This window comes from Leucoraja erinacea, chromosome 3 (assembly GCF_028641065.1).
Source record: "Leucoraja erinacea ecotype New England chromosome 3, Leri_hhj_1, whole genome shotgun sequence".
Taxonomy (NCBI): Eukaryota; Metazoa; Chordata; class Chondrichthyes; order Rajiformes; family Rajidae; genus Leucoraja; species Leucoraja erinaceus.
Genome location: NC_073379.1, coordinates 53,775,916 through 53,791,030, shown reverse-complemented (window position 1 = coordinate 53,791,030; position 15,115 = coordinate 53,775,916). Strand labels below are relative to the sequence as shown.

At 44.7% G+C, this 15,115-nt stretch overlaps 2 protein-coding genes across 2 annotated transcripts in view; one reads left to right on the top strand and one right to left on the bottom strand.

The window, feature by feature from the left end:
• LOC129695600 (zinc finger and BTB domain-containing protein 5) overlaps positions 1–15,115 on the bottom strand; it is a 413,756-nt gene that overhangs the window by 367,904 nt on the left and 30,737 nt on the right. The window lies entirely within an intron of this gene.
• On the top strand, positions 6,826–7,968 carry LOC129695606 (thymosin beta-10). The gene is made up of 3 exons (XM_055632712.1): positions 6,826–6,977; positions 7,525–7,635; positions 7,733–7,968. Exons 2-3 carry the CDS (start codon positions 7,536–7,538, stop codon positions 7,765–7,767), a joined length of 135 nt encoding a protein of 44 aa, XP_055488687.1. The 5' UTR covers positions 6,826–6,977; positions 7,525–7,535; the 3' UTR covers positions 7,768–7,968.

The following is a 15,115-nucleotide window of genomic DNA, read 5'->3' as shown; positions in this document are numbered from 1 at the left end:
GCTTATTTAAATATGTTAAGGGAAAAAGAACAGCAGTCAAATGTGGGTCCCTTGGAGGCAGACATGGGTGAAATTATTATGGGCAACAAGGAAATGGCAGAAGAGTTGAACAGGTACTTCGGATCTGTCTTCACTAAGGAAAACACAAAGAATCTCCCAGAAGTACTGGAGGACAGAGGATCTAAGGGGATAGAGGAACTGAAATAAATTCTCATTAGGCGAGAAATAGTATTGGGTAGGCTAATGGGACTGAAGGATGATAAATCCCCTGGGCCTGATGGTCTGCATCCCAGGGTCCTCAGGGAGGTGGCTCTAGAAATAGTGGACACATTGATGATCATTTTCCAATGTTCAATAGATTCAGGATCTGTTCCTGTGGATTGGAGGATAGCTAATGTTATCCCACTTTTCAAGAAAGGTGCGAGAGAGAAAACAGGGAATTACAGACCAGTTAGCCTGACTTCGGTGGTGGGAAAGATGCTGGAGTCAATTATTAAAGAGGTAATAATGGGGCATTTGGATAGCAGTAAAAGGATTAGTCCAAGTCAACATGGATTTATGAAAGGGAAATCATGCTTGACTAACCTTCTGGAATTTTTGGAGGATGTGACAAGTAAAATGGATGAAGGGGAGCCAATGGATGTAGTGTGGCAATGCCGCAGAGAGTGGTCAATGCCCCTATAATAGCCATGATGTTATACTCAAGTTGTCCTGAGAGAGAGAGGGGGGGGGGGGGGGGAGAGGGAGAGAGGGGAAGGTGAGTGTGAGAGTGAGTGAGGTGGAGAGGGAGTGTGTGAGTGAGGGAGGGAGTGTGTGTGTGAGTGAGTGAGAGAGTTTGAATGAGAGAGGGTGTGTGTGTGAGAGTGAGTGTGTGTGAGAAAGAGAGAGAGAGTGAGAGGGGGAGAGTGCATGTGAGAGAAAGAGAGAGTGGGCGTGAGAGAGTGTGTGTGTGTGAGCGAGAGGGAGAGTGTGTGAAAAATTGTGTGAGAACATGAGTGTGTGCGAGTGAGAGAGACAGAGGGGGACTGTGCATGTGAGAGAGTGAGAGTGTGTGAGAGGGAGAGAGTGTGTGTGAGTGAGAGAGGAGAGAGGGAGCATGAGAGAGAAAGAGAGAGAGGGTGTGTGTGAGAGAGAACTCTTTGTGGAATGAAGAGGTTTTAAAACTGCCCTCTGATACAAAAGGATCTAACTACAGAATGTTGAGGCTGTGCTGCATGAAGTGTTTATATTGAAGGTGGCTACTCTCGTTAATGTGATATAAATGGGTGTTGCAAGGAAATAAAGACATTTCATTCAGGTACAATGGTATCATTCACTGATGAAACTTCATGTCCGGAATATCTCCCTGTCATGTAGGATACCGGACAATGTTTCTTACAACTGCAATAGAATACAGAGGAGAAAAAGATCATGAAATAAGGTACACTTGTAGATCATTTGAGGAGTCTGATGGTTGCAGAGTACAGAGATAAAATATGCTTTTAATATGCGTATATATTGACCGTGCTTAAAGAGGTATCGTTTTACTTTAAGAATGTGCTTTTCTAATTCAGTATTATTTTTTATCCATTGCTGGCAACTTCATCACGATAGCAGGGACCCCTCCCCTCTTGGTGAGAGGGGAACGCACAATACAGGGGCTGTGATGCTGTTGTCAGTGGAAGTAGAACAAGCTTTGATTTTTTTTTTTAAACAAAAGATTCTTTTATTTCTCATCAAAAACAAATTAAATGTTCCGAAAAAAAGAAACAGCTGTGCTGGTAATATTTGTCTTTGCTGGAAGTCTGCATCCCTACCACATACTGATCCGGCAATACCGGGTCACTGGCACCATCAGCAACAACGATGAGTCGGCCTATAGGGAGGAGGTCCAGCTCCTAGCAGCATGGTGCGCTGACAACAACCTGGCCCTTAACTCCAAGAAGACCAAGGAGCTCATTGTAGACTTCAGAAGGTCCTGAGGAGACTAAAGAAGGTCCATCTGTCTCCTCAGATTCTGGTGAACTTCTACCGCTGCACCATCGAGAGCATCCTTACCAACTGCATCACAGTATGGTATGACAACTGCTCTGCCTCTGACCGGAAAGCACTGCAGAGGGTGGTGAAAATTGCCCAACGCATCACCGGTTCCTCACTCCCCTCCATTGAGTCTGCCCAAAGCAAGCGATGTCTACGGAGGGCGCTCAGCATCGCCAAGGACTGCTCTCACCCCAACCATGGACTGTTTACCCTCCTACCATCCGGGAGGCGCTACAGGTCTCTCCGTTGCCGGATCAGCAGGTCGAGGAACAGCTTCTTCCCTGCGGCTGTCACTCTACTTAACTCTGCACCTTAGTGGCTGCCAGTCACCCCCCCCCCCCCCATGGCCACTCTTCCCCAGAAAAATTGCACTACTACTACTGTATGCACATATTATTTATTGCTCATTATTATATGTTCGCTTTTCTGGGGAGATGCTAACTGCATTTCGTTGTCTCTGTACTTTACACTGCACAATGACAATAAAGATTGAATCTGAACCTGTGTCTGTATCTAGACTTTCAGAAGCCTTTGATAAGGTCCCGCACGGGAGACTGGTGACTAAAATGAGAGCACATGGTATTGGGGGTAGGGTGTTGACATGGATAGAAAATTGGTTGGCAGACAGGAAGCAAAGAGTAGGAGTGAACGGGTCCTTTTCAGAATGGCAGGCAGTGGCGAGTGGAGTGCCGCAAGGCTCGCTGTTGGGGCCGCAACTGTTTACCATATATATTAATGATTTGGAAATTGGAATTAGGAGCAACACGAGCAAGTTTCAAGTTTCAAGTTCAAGTGAGTTTATTGTCAAGTTTGCGGATGACACAAAGCTGGGTGGCAGTGTGAACTGTGAAGAGGATGTTAGGAGGTTGCAGGGTGACCTGGACAGGTTGAGTGAGTGGGCAGATGCGTGGCAGATGCAGTATAATATAGATAAATATGAGGTTATCCACTTTGGCGGCGAAAACAAGGGGGCAGATTATTATCTCAATGGGGTTAGGTTAGGTAAGGGGGAGGTACAGCAAGTCCTGGGGGTCCTTGTACACCGGTCACTGAAAGTTGGCTTACAGGTACAGCAGGCAGTGAAGAAAGCTAATGGAATGTTGGCCTTCATAACAAGAGGATTTCAGTATAGGAGTAAAGAGGTTCTTCTGCAGTTGTATAGGGCTCTGGTGAGACCACATCTGGAGTATTGTGTACAGTTTTGGTCTCCTAATTTGAGGAAGGACATCCTTGTGATTGAGGCAGTGCAGCGTAGGTTCACGAGATTGATCCCTAGGATGGCGGGACTGTCATATGAGGAAAGGTTGAAAAGACTAGGCTTGTAGTCACTGGAGTTTAGAAGGATGAGGGGTGAATCTTATAGAAACATATAAAATTATAAAAGGACTGGACAAGCAAGATGCAGGAAAAATATTCCCAATGTTGGACGAGTCCAGAACAAGGAGCCACACTTGGAATAAAGGGGAGGTCATTTAAGACTGAGGTGATAAAAAACTTTGTCACCCAGAGAGTTGTGAATTTATGGAATTCCCTGCCACAGAGGGCAGTGGAGGCCAAATCACTGGATGGACTTAAGAGAGTTAGATAGAGCTCTAGGGTCTAGTGGAGTCAAGGGATATGGGGAGAAGGCAGGCTAGGGTTATTGATAGGGGACGATCAGCCATGATCACAATGGCCTCTTTCTGCACCTATTTTCCATGTTTCTATGATCTATGGGGAGATATTGGGCAGGCTAGGACTGTAGTCCTTGTAGTACAGAAGGATGAGGGGTGAACTTATAGAGATGTATAAGGTTACGGGAGTCTTTTACCGAGAGTAGGGGAATCAGGAACTAGAGGACATAGGTTAAAGTGAGAGAGGAAAGATTAAGTAGGAATCTGAAGGGAACCTTTTCACACACAGGGTCAGATATAATAAGAGTAGAATTTGGCCATTTGGCCCATCAAGTCTAGTCCACCATTCAATCATGCCTGATCTATCTCTCCTTCCTAACCCCATTCTCCTGCCTTCCTCCCATAACCTTTAACACCTGGTGGTGGGTATACTGAATGAGCTGCCGGAAGACGTATGTGTAGGAAGGAACTGCAGGTGCTAGAGACCAAAGATACAGACAAAATGCTGGAGTAACTCGGCGGGCCATCGCTATCGCTAGAGAGAAGGAATGGGTGACGTTAAAGGTCTAGACCCAAAACATAATTCATTCCATCTCTCCAGAGATGCTGCCTGGCCCGCTGAGTTAATCCAGCATTTTTTCTCTATTTTGCCGGAAGATGCAGTTGAGGCAGAAACTATCACAATATTTAAAAGATGTTAGAACAGGTGCATGGATAGGAAAAGTTGGACTGGGATATATGCCAAACATGGGCAGGTGTAGATAGGGCACCTTGGTTGGCATGGGCAAGATGGGCTGAAGGGCCTGTTTCTATACTTTATGGTTCTACCCCCAGTTCAGAGGAAGGGTCCCTGACATGAAACATTAACCAGTTTATTTTTCTACACCCTATTTGACTGGCTGATACTTCCAGCATTTCTGTTTCACGAAGCACCCTGGAACACATGAATCACTCCCCATATCTTGGGTGCCACATTTTAGCCAAAACAGATGTCGATGATAGAACTCACCATGACTTCCAGAGCAGCAGTACAGAGGCTACCAGAGGAAAGGACATTTCCTCTGGCTAACAGAGGAAAGGAAATTTCAAACACTAAAACATGAAAGCACAGTCTATTAAGCAACAATGATCCCTGACCTCCTTCATGCTTCAAAAATATGGACAATCTACAGGAGGCATCTCAAAACACTAAAGTATCATTAACGTTGTGCACATTTTTTGGTCATCTGCATTCTCTCCCAGCATAACAGCACCAGCAATGACTGCAGTGGCTCTGGTCACATTCAACTTGATGCACACGTTTTGAAACAGCTATTAAACTTTGAGCTGCGTTATAACAGATTTCCTGGGCAGAAAAACGGTCAAACAGTATCCCGCCCTGTTACATCATGGCCTGGTATGGCAATTCTGATGTTCAGGAATGCAAGAGGTTGTAGAGAGTGGTGGACTCAGCTCCAGTCCATCATGGGCACAGCCCTCCATTCCATCAAAAGCACCTATAAGAGACACTGTCTGAAGGTAACAACTATCAGCAAGGATCCCCACCATTCTCACTGCTACTATTGAGTAGGAGCTACAGAAGCGTGAAGTTCCACACCACCAGGTTCAGGCCACCTACATATAGCTATCAGATTCTTATTCCAACCTGCAAAACCCTAATTCTACCTCATCACGAGAACAATACAGGATCACCTCTTGCACGACCATTTTCTAATTATGTATTTTGCAGTGTTATTCTTTACATTCTCTTGTCTGAGTCTGTGGTAGTCAGTCAGGAACCTTTTCCCAGGGTGGAATATCAAGGGCCAAATAGCATAGCTTTAAGGTGAGAGGGGCAAGGTTTTTACACAGTGATGAGTGCCTGGAACGAGCTGCCAGGGTGGTGGTGGGAGCAGGTATGATAGTAGCATTTAAGAGGCTTTTAGATAGGCTCATGGATATGCTGGGAATGGAGGGATATGGATCACTTGGTGGCAGAGATTAGTTTATCTTGGCATTATGTTCGGGGTGGACATTGTAGGTCGAAGGACTTGCTCTTGTGCTGTGCCGCGCCGTTCTATGGTCTAAGATGACATCTATCATCTTGCAGTCTTTCTTTCTATTATCTTATACAATTCATTTAATGCAACATTTAAGAAACATTTAGACAGGTACATTGATAGAATAGGTATAGAGGGATATGGGCTAAACACAGGCAGATGGGACTAGTATAGATAGGACAGGTTGGCTGGTGTTGGCAATTTGGGATAAAGGGCTTGTTTCCACACTGTATGACTAATTTATGTCTGTGCTTATGTGGCTGCAATGCTACTGCAAGCAAAATGTTCATTGTACCTGTACCTCACAATCCGTGTACATATGACAATAAACACTATTGACTTGACAATGTACTCAAAACTTGCTAGAAAAATATCAGAATCCTCCTAATAGCAGAGCATCTAGGAAGCCACTGAACACTTTGTGTACATGTGAGAATACACCACAACCAAGTGCAATTAGTGGAAAGTGCACTCAGCCTCCCAAATGTTCCACTTGTCTTATTGAACATCACTAAGCCACTTGCGGTAGGGACTGACAATCTGTTCAGAACCCACAAAGTGGATGCAAACTATCTTTGATTCCCGAGATCGACTAAATAGATGGAAAATTAAGGACGAATCCAATTGAGACTTGGGGCATTTCAATTAAGAATCATTTTCCTCTACTGCATAGTCTAGAGCAGTTGATACCACACAAAGGTCAGCCGAACAATTCAATCCTATCATAACCCAGCTTTATATATTACCTGGTTTCATTAAATAAATAACTTATTTTCAGGATCTACTAATTATCACGATCGAGTTAATCTAAAAGATAACAAACCCCCAAATATCAAGACCTTCCACGAACAAAAGAAACCTTCGTCAGGCTCGTTTTATCCTGCTGTCCCCACCATTCCCTGACGCTCGGCACCCGCCCAACCGAGAGTCCCCTGAGCCGCTGGGCCGCACCACAAAGAAAGACTGCGCTCTAGGGTGCGGCTCTCTTGCTGGCCCACCCTGGCCGCAGGACGGCCAGCCACCGGCAGAAGCCCAGCACCAGCACCAGCACCAGCACCAGCCCCAGCCCCAGCACCAGCACCAGCACCAGCACCAGCACCAGCATCAACGCCGCCGCCACTCCATCCCTCTTTGTCTCGACCAGCGTGAACAAATCAGCCCGACCTCCTCAACTTGGAACCCAATGGAGGAGGGGGGCTGCGGCGGGGAGGCGGGGCTGGGCGGTGGCCGCTATAAAGATGCCGAGGCGGCATCCGCGGCTATTGTTCGACAGGGAAGGCAGTGCGTGAGGTGGACGCGGCCAGAGGTACGGCGTGGGCAGGACGGGCAGCCGCTGCTTGCAGTTGTAACCGAAGATCATCGAGCTTTGATTGTTACCGCGCAGAGACTGTAGAATGAGGGAGGGAAAAGGGACAACCTGTCGCAGTCATGTCCGCTATTCGTGCTCTCTGGGATTGGGCGGCGAGAGCGGGTCGGCGGTGGAGAACAGGGGCGATGGAGGAGGGGGGAGGGGGCTCGAATACGTTAGAGGAGTTTGTGGGGCGGTGGGCGAGAGGATCGAGATAAGGATGGTAGAATGGATGGAATGAGCTCTTAGCTCGTGTTATAAGAAGTAGCTTATAGTGCAGTGAAAACTTGGGAATGACTGCACATGGGTTGGGGAGGTTTGCAATGTGATAGAAAGGGGAATTAAGTGTGTATGTGCGGCTAACAAATGATTTTTCATTTTGCCCCTTTTTCTCATTCCACGTTAAACGTGCTAGTTATTCAGTGATTTACACTGCACGCGTTCTCTCCTCATATCTGAGTTTCGTCATTGTAGTCGAACTGACTGCTAGTTTTTTCTTTAATAGATTGAACTGAAATGGCAGACAAACCAGACTTCAGTGAGGTGGCTTCCTTTGACAAGACCAAATTGAAGAAAACGGACACACAAGTGAAGAACACACTCCCCACAAAAGAAAGTAAGGAAGGGCCTTTAGTCTCCCAATTTATATTCGCTGCCTCTACTCTCAATTGGTTTTGAGTTTTGACCTGAATTTATTTTGATTTATTTTCCAGCTATTGATCAGGAGAAGAAAGGAGAGAGCAGCTAGTTGCTGAAATTATACTGTATCCATGGCGGAGGGAATCGCTCGGTTTTATTTCGAGAAATGAATTCCAATTCTTACTGTGAACTGAACTACTGAAGGGGCAGAGCGTTGCTAAATGACTGCTGGTTCTGATACCTTTTGGACCATGGCTGTGATTTATCCAGTGTTGTAAAGGAAATGAATAAAAATTCAATTTGCACAATATTGCCTTGACTTTGCTTAAACTATAATTCAAGATAATTTTACATGCTAAAAATCGAAAGTAGGCAGAATTTAAAAAAAAAATAACATTAACACTGCAACTTGCCTCTCTTCTGCACTTGACTAAAGTCCCCTTAGAATAAACTTTATTTGGGTCTTTTGTGGTTTACAGGCTGCTTGTGTTGAAGAAAGTGATGTGCTTGTGCCTGTGATAGTTTCTGCCCCATTCCAGGAGCTCTCTGTATCTGTGCAGAATCCAGTGGTGGTTGTTTTGGGTCAAGGATCTGTCATCAGAAAGATGGCATCAAGTTTGACAACCTTCCCTGAAGGCTACATTGCACCCAGTCAGATGTTGTACCTTGTGTTCAAGAAGGAACTGCAGATGCTGGAAGATCGAAGGTACACAAAAATGCTGGAGAAACTCAGCGGGTGCAGCAGCATCTATGGAGCGAAGGAAATAGGTGACGTTTCGGGCCGAAGAAGGGTTTCCCCCGAAACGTCACCTATTTCCTTCACTCCATAGATGCTGCTACAGATGCTGTACCTTGTTTGTATTGATCAGCATTTGGGTGGTCAAAGAATGACGTTGGAATAGGATGGGGAATTGGTGACCAGAGACTTAAAACTTGGTAGCCCTTAAGGACTGACTGAGATATTGTGCAAAAATAGTCACCCCAGCTATTATCTTGCCCCATCCCACCCCCTCAATGTTAGCAGCAAATGCATTTGGAAGTAAGAAGTGAATTGCTGCAAACACGAAGGACCATGTAGATTAGATAATAGGAAAGATTGCATTGGAAGTTGTGATTTAAAAATAATAAAAATAAAAAACATTGTGGAGGGTTGGAAAGGCATATGCAAGGTGCCCCAGGACTCCACGATGTTGTTCAGCGCCGCTCACGTTGGAAGCTCTCGCCACCAGAGCTCCACGATGTTGGAGCAGCGGCCCAACGCTCCGGAGCTCCAAAAGGCGACCCAGGTAGGCATCGCCCGCTCCGCGGTGACTCCAGCGCTGCGCAGCCGCTGTAGCAGCCATGGTCCGGTCCCCGGCAGGAAAGGCCGCTCCGATCCAGCTGGTAAGTCGTGAGGTGGGGGACGAGGACGCGACTCGGAGAAATAGTCGTGTCCCTGCCAGGAAGAGACTGGGAGATGGTTTCCCCCTTACCCTGCCCCCCTCCCACACATTGAAAAGTAAAAGTTTCCCCCTAAAACAGACTTTGGACTAACTGGGAAAAAAAAAAGATAGGAATGACAGAGAGGCTGTTGCCAGTGCAGCATCCCTAGAGCTTTTATATGTTGGACTTTTTGGACTTTAGGGCATTTGCCAAGCTCCTGCATGGTAGGCTGGTTCAGAAGGTTAATGCAGATAGGGTGGGCTGATGAATTTGATCCAAAATTTATTTAATGACACGAGGCAGAGGGTACTGATATTTTTTTTTTCCCACTGGTGGTCTGTGACTAGTGGTGTACAGCAGGGATCAGTGTTGGGACTGTTAAAGTTTGTGATATGAATGACTTGGATGTGAATGTAGGAGGTATGATTAGTAAGTTTACAGATTACATGAAAATTGGTGGTGGAGTGAAAATGAGGACGGTTGCCTGATATAGATAATGAAAGTTGAATGGAGCATTGGCTATTGGAATTTAATCCTAACAAGTATATAATGGTGCATTTTGAGAAGTCAAATAGGGTTAGAATTATTCAATAATTGGCAGGGTACTAAGAAATGTTGAAGAATCGAGACGCCATGAGATTCAAGTCCATAATCCACTGAAAGTGTCATCACTGATCCATTATATTATATGCTCTAACCAGTGGAGACAAGCACAGATCAGGTGCGTGTCTGCACTGGTTAGAACATATAATAGAGTGACTATGTTATGCAGCAATTTTACAAAATGCTGCTTGGGCTGCACTTAGAATATTGTGTGCAGTTCTGGTTGCCACAATATGTAGGATATAATTGCACTAGAGTGCAGGGAGATGTCAGGATATTATCTGGATTGGGGGGGATTTGGATATGGGAATAGTTTAGATAAACTAGTGCAAAGTAAGCCGAGTTGTAACCTGATAGACGTATTTAAGATTGAGATGCGTAGACAGCATAGGGTCAAAATATTTTCCTAAGGTTGGGACATCAAAAACGAGGGTGCATAGTTTTAAGGGGAGGAAGCAGTTTTAAAGGAAATCTGAGAGGTAAGTTTTTTAACACTGAGTAGTTTAGTTTAGAGATACAGCGTGAAAATGGACCCTTCGGCCCACTGATTCCGCGCCGACCAGCGATTCTCGTACATTAACTCGTCTCGTACAATAGGGACAATTTACACTTATACCAAGCCAATTAACCTACAAACCTATAGGTCTTTGGAGGGTGGGGGGAAACTGAAGATCTTGGAGAAAACCCACGCAGGTACAAACTCCGTACAAACAGCACCAGTAGTCAGGATCGAACCCGGGTCTCCGGTGTTGCATTTGCTATAAGGCAGCAATTCTACTGCTCCGCCACCGTAGTTGATGAATGGAACATGTTGCCAAAGGAGGTAGTGGAATCAGATATAATTGCTACATTTGAGAAGCACTTAGTCTGACATTTAAATTGGCAAGGCACAGAATGATTGGAATAGAAGATAGCTGCTTTGGTGGAATACGTTCAATGAATTAAGTCAGGCCCTTTGTGGTTTCCAAATGCCATTCTCTTCACTGTTAATATCTTCCAGATTGTGCTCTGGTTACATCAGTGTAAGTGAAACTTGTTTTCAGGGTTGGGAAATGAGCTCACGTCATGATTTTACAGGTGATTCATCTAAAAGTCACAAAATATGTTGTGTGATTTCCAATTTGTCTTCAGTGTCTACTTGTGGGTGCAGACACTTGGGGAAGAAATCAACATTAGATTATTAAACAAAAAATGCTTTTTTCATGCTGAGATTCAATGAGGTGAGGTGGGAAGAACTGACGAGAGAATGTGATTTATACTGAATTGTAAAACCAAAGGCACGACTGCCAAAACCTGGGGGACCTTCATGAATACACGAGACCATCTATGAAATCAAGCCCCTAGAATCTCATAGACTGCATAGGTCAAAGATACTGGATGTGGCTATTTCACTGTTGTGATATTCACTTGACATAAGGCCATAAACAAATGCCCAGTTCATCACAGTTATGGAATATTCAAACTCTCCTGGATCTCCTGTACATCCGTATACAAACTGATTTCTTGGTTTAGAGATTAGTTCAGAATTGGTTGAAAGGAAATAATGGATATCATTGCATCAGATAATAGTTGATCATGAAAGGTATTACTAAACTAGAAATTCCCGCAGTCTATCTGAAGTATTGAAGTTACTTTGTGACAGATCCTCGCTGTTGGACAGCTTTGAAACTAGAGGTCCTACATTATAGTTTAGTTTAGTTTATTATCATTGCGTATACCAAGGTACAATGCAAAGCTTTGGTTTGCATGCTATCCAGTCAAAGGAAAGATTCTGCATGATTGCACAGATGAAGGATACAACATTTAGTGCAAGATGTTCAACTAAATCTGATTAAAGATAGTCAAAGGTCTCCAATGAGGTAGATGGGAGGCCAGGCCACTCTAGCTGGTGAGAGGACTGTTCAGTTGCCTGATAATAGCTGGGAAGAAACTGTCCCTGAATCTGGAGGTATGAATTTTCAAACTGCTGTACCTCTTGCCTGATGGGAGAGGGGAGAAGAGAGAGTGACCAGGGTGAGACAGGGTGATTATGCTGGCAGCTTGCCAAGGCATTGTTAAGTATAGATGAAGTCAATGACACGGAGGTTGGTTTGAGTGATGGTTAGATATTCCAGGCCTGGGGAGCACGAGCTCACAAAGACCGCAAGGTATTGATTAGGAAGCAGACCCCTTCACTTCTAAACCTACCAGAAGATACGATATGATAAAACTTTATTTATCCCAGGAGGGAAATTGATTTGCCAATAGTCTTAAAACACAAGACACATGAAATTAAAGTGACGAATGGAAAGTCCAGGATTTGGGATGTGCGAAGATTGGAGCGGGGAAAGGAGGGGGAAGGGGAGCCAGTCTACCCCACAACGGAAGGGGAGGAGTTGTGTAGGAAAGAACTGCAGATGCTGGTTTAAATCAAAGGTAGACACAAAATGCTGGAGAAACTCAGCAGGACAGGCAGCATCTCTGGAGAGAAGGAATGGGTGACGTTTCGGGACGAGGCCCTTCAGTTGTACAGTTTGATAGCCACCGGGAAAAAGGATCTCCTGAGGCGTTCAGTGCTGCATCTTGGTGGAATCAGTCTGTTGCTGAAGGTGCTCCTCGGGTTGACCAGTGTGTCATGGAGGGGGTGAGGTGTATTGTCCAGGATGCTCCGCAGTTTGGGGAGCATCCTCCCTTCCAAGACCATCTCCTGTGAATCCCCCAGGATGGAGCCAGCTTTCCTGATGAGCTTGTTAATTCTGTTGGCGTCTGCGGCCTTCGCCTTGCTACCCCAGCATTCGACAGCAAAGAAGATCGCACTGGCTACCACCGATTGATAGAAGGTAGTCTGAAGAAGGGTTTCGGCCCGAAACATTGCCTATTTCCTTCACTCCATAGATGCTGCCTCACCCACTGAGTTTCTCCAGCACTTTTGTCTACCTTCGATTTTCCAGCATCTGCAGTTCCTTCTTGAACACCGATTGATAGAACATCTGCATGATGCCATGCGGTCCATCTGGTGAAGGGAGTAGCTCTTGGGTTGGATGGCACAATCAGGGGTGAGCAGTCTCTCAGTTCTCTAAGGTAGGAGAGTCTTGTTCTCTGCCCAGCTTGTTCTCTATACACTGCACATTAGCCTGCTCTTTATACAATCACATTCTTCCTTCCTTATTAAAAATATGACTGTGAAGGCTGCAATTTAGCAAATTGCACTTAGTGTTTAGCTTTGTTCTGTAAACTGAATAATTGATTGCTGTAATATTGTAAAATATCCTCAGCAAGATAGAGGTCAATATGCTTCTTGGTGTGTTGTACGTGACATTTATTTTCCAAGCCCAGTTTCTGGAAGAGTTTCATGCTGTTGTTTGGAGGAGAGAAAAACCTCCCCTCGTGCTTCACTACCCAACAATGAACATGACTCCCTGATGATGAAGAATCACCCTCCTATGTATTGGGGTGTCCGTCTCCTGCAAACAACAGCACAGTATTTGTTTAAACTCTTTCAGAAACTGGGCTTGGGAAATAAATGTCACTTGTACCACACACAAGAAGCATATTGACCTCTACCTTGCCGAGGATAGGCGATGTCTTGGACACTTCCTCCTAGCCACCACTTGATCTTGACCCCCAAAGTTGAACATTCTTGTTCAATGATCACCATGTCCATCTTTACCATGTTCGTCCAGTTCTTTTACCTCCTAGCCCCCCCCCCCCCCCCCCCCCCCCCCCCCCCCCCACCCACCAGATCTTGAACAGAGACCCAATCCTTTGGCCATTCCTCTGTCCTCCTTTGGGCCTCTCCTCCAGTTAAAGGTGTAGCCAGGGTCGAGATCACATGCCTGACTTTTTGTTGGTTAGAAGTGTCCTTGTTCCAGATGTACATTGACCCCCGTCGTATTACTTTCCACTTGGACTGCATAGGGCTCTCTCCTACAACTCAATGTTGATGAGCACTGAATTCTAACTACCCCCAATTTTAGGTAACTGCATATCCCCCTCCCCTACTCTCCCATTTCTTGAGATCCCCTGCAAGTCACATCCCCTCTCCCTTCTTTCCACTCATCACTTCCTCCCCCACCCCCCCCCACTTCAGATACATTCTCTGTGATTAACACCAGTTCCTGGACTCCAGGGATCTCAGCTGTCCTTCCAGCTGAAACAATACTTCATCTTGTAACCTCGTCTTCCTGATGTGGCATACATCTCAGCTTCACAAGACCGTTTCACCAAACGCAACTCTTCAACTTGTTCAGGATCGCCCAGCCTTTTTTATCTCTGCCATTTGTCCAAACCATGAGACCACATGCAAAATAGGAACATCAAATATTCCACTCCTTACAACTCAATGTTATGAGCACTGAATTGTACAATTTTAGGTAACTGCATATCCCTCCCCCTCTCCTTTCTTCCCCATTTACTCTCCCTTCTTTCCACTCACCCTCCCCTCCCCTCTCCTCTGTGTTCCACCTGGACTCGCACTCCCCTCCCCTTCAACTAATATTCTTTCCTCTAGCTTCACAATTTGCAACTCTTCAACTTGTTCAGCCTTTTCATCTCTGTCTTTGTCCAAACATCTGCATATCAAATAACCTCCCTTATATATGCCTATTGGCTCCTAGGCTTTATCTTGCCCTCCTCTCCTACAACTTTCTTTCCCCCTCCCACAAAACTCTTAGCCCAGACGGGTTTAGTAACAAATTTTATAAAAAATGTAATGATTTAATTTCTCCATGCTTACAAGCCCTTTATATTCAAGCATTTAAAGTACAGACTTTACCACAAACTCTTGCTGATCAACTATTACATTAATTCCAAAAAAAGATAAAAATCTCAAGGAGCCTGGATCCTATAGGGCAATAGCCCTTTTAAATACAGATCAGAAAATACTAGCTAAGACTTTGGCTCGTAGATTAAGCTTGGTTATTGGTAAATTAATACATCCAGATTAAACTGGGTTTATACCTAAACGACACTCGTTTTATAATTTGAGACGTTTGTTTAACATATTATATTCGCAGATGAATATGAATGCCAAATGAAGAACTAATAATTATTTCTCTAGATGCAGAAAAAGCTTTCGACCAAGTGGAATGGTCTTATCTTTTCACAGTTGGAAAAATTTCAATTGGGAGAAAACTTTACTTTATGGGTGAAGCTTTTACACACTAATCCAACAGCTAGCATACTGACAAATCAAATGCTTTCACCTAAATTTTATTTATCTCGGAGTAACAGACAAGGATGTGCCTTTCTCCAATGTTATTTACTTTAGCCACAGAACCTCTTGGTTCTATCAGGTCCCATTCAGGCATTTATGGATACAATACCAAATATACCACCAATAAAATCTTGTTATATGCAGATGATGTACTTTTATACATTACTAATCCGCAAGTTAATATTCCAAATGTTCTAAATATTATAGAACAATTTGGTTCATGGTGTGAAAATTCAAT